Here is a 7480-nt window from a genome sequence, read left to right as displayed (position 1 = left end):
ACGGGGCGAGGTCCTGCGGTCCGGGGCTGTTCCCAGCAGGGGGGGGGGCAGCCCGGCCGCCTGGGTCCCCTCCTCAGCCCCACTCACTCGTGCTGGGTGGCCCTGGGGCAGGGGACCGTAATTTCACTCCATCTCAGGGAAGGCAGCCAGGGTGTAACTGGGGGCCAGGGGGTGTTCACAAAGGGGTTTGGTTCATCGTCACGCCCTCTGGGGACAGTCTCCGAGACCCCATGTGTCCCCCCAGCAGAGATGGGAAGCCCAGGGCAGATCAGCCTCTCTGCTCACCCGGGGTGAGGGGATAATGCAGGCTTGGGGTTTGGGGACAAGGACCCCGCTGTGCTGGCACAGGCTGACCATGCTGGGCCTGCTGCCAGTCTACTGACTGCCCACTTGTGTGCTGAACTCCCGCGTGCTCAGCCTCAGTTGCCTGTGTGATAAATGAGGGGGTCACAAAACTTTCTCGGGGGCATGTTTCTTCCCCTGCTTAGGCGGGTGGTGCCTAAAAAGAGGGGTTATGGTGCAGGGAGGGGAGGAGGAAAAAAGCCAGGAGTGACCAAGAGCATCCTCCTGGCTCGGCTCCTCTCTGCTGGCTGGCTCTGGCGTGGAAAGAGCCCCTTGTCTGCAGGATCAGCCACTCCACTACGCTTGTCTGGGTGGTGAGGGAGGTAAAAGGGACTCGTGATTCTTGCAAAGCAATGGGGAAAGGAAAGGGGTGTCTGGCTTGAGAGCAGCTTCCTGAGAGGAGACAAGGAGCAGGGTACAAACCGGCTGAGCCATGACGGCAGAGCAGCCTGTCCGGCCCCCTGCCAGCCCTGTGGCTCCCCAGGCCATGGTGGGATCCGAGCAGGCTGGGCTCTGCCCGCTGGGCTGCCAGGGAAGAAGGATGAAACCTGGTGGGTCTGGGGTCAGCAGCCCTGTCCCACTGGAGGATGCTCAGCATCTCGGGGCAGGAGCTGTCTGGGGAGCCCCAGCTTGGGAAGGATGTGGCTGCGGGGCTGGGGGTGAGAGGGGCTGGGACCTATCTGCACATCATGCAGTGCTGCCGCTCAGGGCAAGCCAGCCGGGAGCCAGAGGGCTGGGAGACGCTCCCTGCACTGCTAACACACGTCCTCCCTCCTTGCAGGCCAGGATGGCTCCTCGGATCTAGCCAGGGAGGCCAGAGCAGCACCGGAGATCCCTGTCCAAGTGATGGTGGGACCGGGATAGAGGAGCTGCCGCGAGGATGTCTGAAGCCAAGATCCTGAGCTCCTCTTGCCTCGTGCTTTCCTTGCTCTCCTTGCACTGGGCTTCACTCCAGCTGGGCCAGGCTTTTCCCAGCACCTCTGACTACCTCCAGCGGAGCTGGCAGCGGCTGCTGGAGGAAGGGGAGGGCTGCGCTGAGTGCCGGCCGGAGGAGTGCCCGGCGCCGCGCGGGTGCCTGGCTGGCACGGTGCGGGATGCCTGTGACTGCTGCTGGGAGTGTGCCAACCTGGAGGGACAGATCTGCGACCTGGACAACACCAACCACTTCTACGGCAAGTGCGGGGAGCACCTGGAGTGCCAGCTGGATGCTGGGGACCTGCGGCGCGGAGAGGTGCCTGAGCCCCAGTGCACCTGCCTCTCCCGCCTGGCCCTCTGCGGCTCTGATGGCAAAACCTATGCCCAGATCTGCAGGTTCCTGGAGGTTGCCCGTGCCCACCCTGACACCAACCTCACCGTGGCCCATGAGGGTCCCTGCGAGTCAGGTAGTGCCCCAGGAACGGCTGTGCGGGCAGCGGGATGGAGACTTGTACCTCTTGGGAAGGGACAAGCAAGGGAGTCTGGTTTAAATATTTCACCTGGCAGCAAACCCACAGCACCCGCAGGGACACGGCAGCAGCAGAGGCTGGGTACAGGGTACCCAAGCTCTGGGGTCCCTCTCCCCCAGTCCACCCGGCTCTGCTGCTCCGGGGCAGCCCCTGCAGATCCAGTGCCTGGAGAGGTCTGGGAGCAGCTTCGCCAAGTGGGAGCAGGGTTTATGGGAAGCAGCAAATCCTGCTGGAGCAGGTGGGGAAGTTCCAGGGAATTGTTAGCAAATTCTTGGCGGCGGTGCTGGGTTCATGCTGGCCTGGTGCTCCTGAGAAATGCAGTTGACTCCTGCAAATGGAAACCTGCGTCAGTTTGACTCGGCCGCATGGTTTCCATCTTCCGTTTAAAACTCGGTGGGAGGCTGGGGGGGACAGGCAGTGGTGGGGAGGCCGTGTCCCAGCCTGCCCAGTCCATGCAGGTCACCCAGTGCCGTCACCACAGCCTGAGGGGTGTCAAGGTTGACTTTATTTTCTGTAGATCATCATGTCCTTGATTTTTTTCCCCCAGGTATATTTGGAGGTGGAGGCCTTCCCTTGACCTCTGGCTCATGCTATGGGCCAGATCCTGGAGCAGGTGTGGGTAGGAAGTGTGGTCCTCACTCCATCCCTCCAGGGAAGGGATGTAGGACCTGGAGGTATTGGCTCCGTACAGCAGCCAGGGACCTGCTAGCTCCCTTAATTGCTGGCACGAGCCTGGTGCCAGAGCAGAGGCCTTGTTCAGCTGGAAGCTCATCCACCTCATCCATCCCCACCAGCCTCGTGCTGGATGAGTGCCCCTCGACCTTTCCCCCTGCATGATGAGCATGCTTTGATTGCACGGGAGAGCTTTGCTTTGTAGCATTGCTGTTACTGAACTGTTCCTGCTGCCCGTGGGTCCCTGAGCATCACTGTGCAAGCGGGGAAAGCGAGGCCAGGAGGGATGGCAACCGCCCATGGGCTGGGGGGTGCTGGGGAGGGAGCCCCCAGTCCCAGCTGCGAGGAGGGACTGTGTCCGGGGGCAAGGTGAGGGTCTGCTATGGGTGGGAGAGGAGGGGGGCATGGGAAGGGTCCTAGCATCTCTACATGAGCCAAATGCTGCCACCCTGGAGGGAACCAGCCCAGGAGAGCCCATAGGACCTGCTGAGGGTGGGACCTTTTCTGAGCCCACCCTGCTCTCCTGTCCCCCCTCCCCAGAGCCCCAGATCACCTCTCCTCCCTATGACACGTGGAACGTCACTGGGCAGGACGTCATCTTCGGCTGCGAGGTCTTTGCCTACCCCATGGCGTCCATCGAGTGGAGGAAGGACGGCACGGAGATGCTGCTGCCTGGAGATGACCCCCACATCTCTGTCCAGGTGAGCGGTGTGCCTAGGGCGTTGGACACAGCCCCGGGGTGACCCAGCCCTTCCCAGAGCTTGTGGGCAACAAGACCTGAGGGTGGTCATCCTCTGGGGGTGGCCAAGCCTGGATGCCTGGGGATGAGAAGGGGTAACCGGAGCCTGCACACCGTGAGGACTGGCTGAGCTAGGGCTGGTGTCTCGGTGGTAAGAGCCATCAGCATAGCTCTCTTCTGCAATTTTCTCTAGTAGTTTCTGAACTTATGAATATTTTTTAGGACCTGCAGAGTCCTGCAGCAGGGAGTTTCCCACCTCCCTGCCTTTAGTTTGCTCTGCCTGCTGGCTTCACTTGCAGCCCCACCGGCAGGGCTGGAGGAGAGGAGCTCGCGAGGCCCCTTCCAGCCTGGCTTATCCTCTGCTCCCACCAGCGGACGCAGGCAGTCCTTGCCCTTTTCTGCCCATCACTCTGAGCAGGGCTCCCCTCCCAGAGCTGGCACGCCCAGGGGTCAGCATCCTGCCCGCAGCCGGTCCCAAATATAGCGCCCAGCTGGGCATACCCAGCTATTAGAGCGTGTGGGCAGAGGCACAGGGGCTGTGTGCCGTAGCCAGGCACCGGCATAGAGGAAACTGTGGTGGGATGGATGGGGGGAGTCAGGGGAACAGGTGGGACCTGGCACCATTGCAGGGTGATGTGCTGGTCCCCCTCCATCTTTCTGACCTTCCCGCCACCCCATAGCTTGTCGCAGGATCCGGATGAGGACCTTCACCCCAAGCAGGGCTACCCTGCCTGGCTGGAGGAGACTCAGCTGTCCTCCACCCCCAGCCACCGCACCATAATAGCAGCCTGCAAACACAGCTGCAGCCTAGCTGGGTCAGGAAAAGGTTATTTCTTGCTGGGGACAAACAGAAAATAGCATGGTTGGTGCCAGAGCAGTCTTGGGACCTCTCTGCCTGCCGAAATGGAGGACTCGGGGCTCCTCTGAGCTGTCCTGGGCTGGCTGTGCCCCCCGTGAAGCCCCTGGCGGAGTTTTCAGTGTCCCGGTCCTCCCGTGCTGCCAGTCTGCCTGTGCCGCTTGGCTGCTTCTCCTGCCCTGCCTCATTCCATCCCTGGCTGTGCTGCTCCCCAGCGTGACCCCAAACCCCCAGACCATTCCAGCTGCGTGCCTGCAGCACAGATGCCCCCTTGCTTCAACCACCCTGCGGAGCACTGACCCTGGCATCCTCCCACCATTCGGGGACCACGGTGGCACTGGGGGCACAGCTGGGAGTCCAGGACACATCTGTGGAGTCCTGGCCAAAACAGGGCTCCCAGGCCCTCCTGGGGGCAAGAAGATGCCCATTCCCCCCACCTCCCCTGGGTAGTGGGAAAAGGGGCAACCTGCATCCAGGGGGTCTGTGCCTGCCCCCAGAGTGGTACTTAGGCAGGGGGACAAAGAGTTTCCCTGGGCTTGTATCCGCCTTCCCATTCGTCCCAGCCCCACATGGAGCTTTCCTCACTCCAGGGCTAACTGAAATCCCCCCCTCTTGCAGTTCAGAGGTGGCCCCCAGAAATACGAAGTGACAGGCTGGCTCCAGATCCAGGGTGTGCGGGTGACGGACGAAGGCACCTACCGCTGCTTCGCCAGGAACAGGGTCGGGGAGGTGGTGGCGTTAGCCAGCCTGACCGTCTTCACACCGGGTGAGCACCATGTCCTTGTCCCTACGCTCTCATGAGGACGAGGGAGGGGGTGTTTGGGCAGGGTGCACTGGTATGGTGGGAGCTGCTGGTGCATAGGGCTGTGCTGGCAATGCCCCAGCAAGCTGCTGTGCATGGTTTGGCTTTGGTCCTGATGGGGAAGGGGACAGACGCTGGGGGGGGCAATGTCACGTTGTCCCTGCGCTGCCATTTCAGACCAGCTCAACCTGACGGGCTTTTCCCTGCCGAAGCCCCGCACGACGCCCGAGGACTACGGGGAGAGTGAGGAGGACTATTACTAGCCTAGAGACGGGATGTCCGGCTGCAGAGATCACCTTGACCACAGTAGCCATTCCCGGGGGTCGGGGACATCTCCGGAACAAGTACCCCCCAGCACAAAACTCCTTCTCTGGACAGTCCTGACACAGCAGCCTCTTTTTTGGGGGTGGGGGACATGGTGACACATCCCTTTGCTGGGGATGCTCGGGGAGGGGACACTGGCTGGTTGGTAGCACAGGTTTGGGACTGGGGGCAGCTCCACCTGGGGCAGGGTGGGTCTGTCCTCTGGCACTGAGCGGGGATGTGGTGGCAGGTGGGACGCTGCGGGGACAGCCACAAGGACTTGGTGCAGGGGGTAGAGGCAGCCACCCCGGGAGAGGGAGGCCAGGGAGGGGGCAGCTCAGCCCTGTGCAAAGCATTTTGGGGAAGCCGGAGCAGAGGGCTGGGACCTGGCTGTGACACCCAGTGTGTCACCCCCAGGGCCAATCTGTGTCCCCCAAGGCAGGGACAGCCAGGCTTCTCCCCAGGACCTGGGGAACTTGCTGCCAAAAGATCCTTCTTTCCCCGTTTGTTTTTAACCAGAAAAGTAGTGATTTGAGGAAATCAGACACTTGTGGTTTTCAGTGCTATCTTTGCTCCCCTGGACAACGTTGGCCCAACCACCCATGTGGTCAGAAACGTTTTGGCCTTTTTCGACCAACTTTGTGTTTTCCCTTCCAAGCAGCTCTTTACTTTGCCATTTCAGTTAATGTTAGTTAAAATATACACGTAGGTCAAAGCCAACACAGACCAGGCGACTGTCCTGTATCCACAACGATTATTCGGGGGGTGAGGGAAGGTGCAAACACCATGGACGCTACCTTGCCTGTTGTGGGGGCGCTTGGGTTGAGGAGTCCTCCTGCCCATCCTGGTGCTGACATCTGGTCCTGGCGTGGGTCCTGCCCCTCTCACCCTGCATGAGGGGTTCCCAGCAGACCATCCCCTCTGCAGTGGGGATGCATCAGGCTGGCTCTTTGCACCCCTGTCAGTTTGGGTCCCATCCCGCCTCTGCCCATCTTCATCCCAGGATCCTGTGCCCAATGACACTGGGGTCTCCACCCAGGTGATCATAGCCCTGCCAGCGCGGAGGGGGCACAGCAGCTCTGTGCCCGGCCGGGGAAGAACAGGGAGGCTCCTGTTTCCACTGGAAATGCTCCATTTTTAAAGAAAACCCACCTGCCTCCCAGAGCTGGTGATTTAGAGCAAATAGTCATTTGGGGGGAGGGTGGGAGGGTAGCCCAGAGCTGCGCTGTGGTGCTCCATGCCCGGAGAGGGCTGGCAGGACCCCTTCCCGTGGACATCCTGGGGCTGAGCTTCCACTCAGGGGGTGCTTTGCCCCCCAAACCAGCAGCATTTAAAGGACTTTTGAGACTCAAAACCTCCCCGTGGAACAAACTGCTCCCAGTTACTCAGTCCCAGCTCCAGGGAGGTCCGGAGCTGCGGGGGGGAGCCAGACCCCGGGAGGAAGGGGTTGGCCGGTCCCCAGGCAGGAGCAGGCAGGATGTGATGAGGCTGGCGGCTTGGGCGCCGTGCTGCTCTCCTTCCCTTGTTTTTTCTTTTCTTCCTCTTTTTCTTGAGAGCTGGCTCAGAGCTGGCTCAGACGATGCAATTACGGCATCAAAACCTGAACAAGCAAATAAAAGGGATTTGTCTGGAGTTGGCAGCGGAGCAAAATTCCTGCAGCCGGTGAGGCTGGGCCAGTCCTGGCCCCTGCGCCGCAGCCTGACAGGGCACAGCCGGCAGTGCTGCCGCCCTGCCTGCCTGCCTGCCTCCTGGACTGCCTGTCCTCTCTGGCAGCAAACTCATTCTTGGCTGGGGAAATGGAAAAGCCACCCATACCTTAGTTTCTCCTTCCAGCTAACAGCATCCTCCTGGGGCTGCTACATCAGAGTTGAAGGGTGTTCGGGAGAGACCAGGGACAGAAATGTGCTGTTGGCTTTTATTTTGCTTTTTTTGGGTGCAAAACCTGCTTTTGGAGAAGCCGGGGTGTTTTCACCCATCCTAATCCCCTCCTCGTTTCACACAAATCGGCCTGGTGGAACTGGGCCACACTCAGGCTGAGGCTGCCGCGGGGAAACCCAAGAGTGTCCCGGCACTTCAATGGTTGAGAGCTGCTCCTGGGCTCCCCGCCGGTGCCTGGGGCTGGCCCCCGGCCACGGCTGCCATGCCAACCCTCCCCAGGGCCAGGCCCCCTCTGCCCGCCCTGCCCGTGCTGGCGCAAATCCAAGTCGCGCCGGGTGTGGGTGCAGCACTGGGCTGGTTGGGGGGGGTCGGATGGGTTGGACCCCCATCCCTGGCTCTCTCTGTGCTCTGTGGGGTGATGCCCTGCCTGGGCACAGGTGGGC

General features: G+C 61.3%; 1 protein-coding gene across 1 annotated transcript; it reads left to right on the top strand.

Annotated features, from left to right (window-relative positions):
- The first annotated feature begins 1208 nt into the window (after positions 1-1208).
- Positions 1209-5186, top strand: KAZALD1 (Kazal type serine peptidase inhibitor domain 1). Its single transcript, XM_009277815.1, has 4 exons — positions 1209-1724; positions 3000-3160; positions 4673-4820; positions 5034-5186. Exons 1-4 carry the CDS (start codon positions 1223-1225, stop codon positions 5117-5119), a joined length of 897 nt encoding a protein of 298 aa, XP_009276090.1. The 5' UTR covers positions 1209-1222; the 3' UTR covers positions 5120-5186.
- The last annotated feature ends 2294 nt before the right edge of the window (positions 5187-7480 follow it).

This window comes from Aptenodytes forsteri, unplaced genomic scaffold (assembly GCF_000699145.1).
Source record: "Aptenodytes forsteri isolate BGI_AS27 unplaced genomic scaffold, ASM69914v1 Scaffold15, whole genome shotgun sequence".
Taxonomy (NCBI): domain Eukaryota; kingdom Metazoa; phylum Chordata; class Aves; order Sphenisciformes; family Spheniscidae; genus Aptenodytes; species Aptenodytes forsteri.
This window is presented reverse-complemented; position numbering and strand designations above follow the sequence as displayed.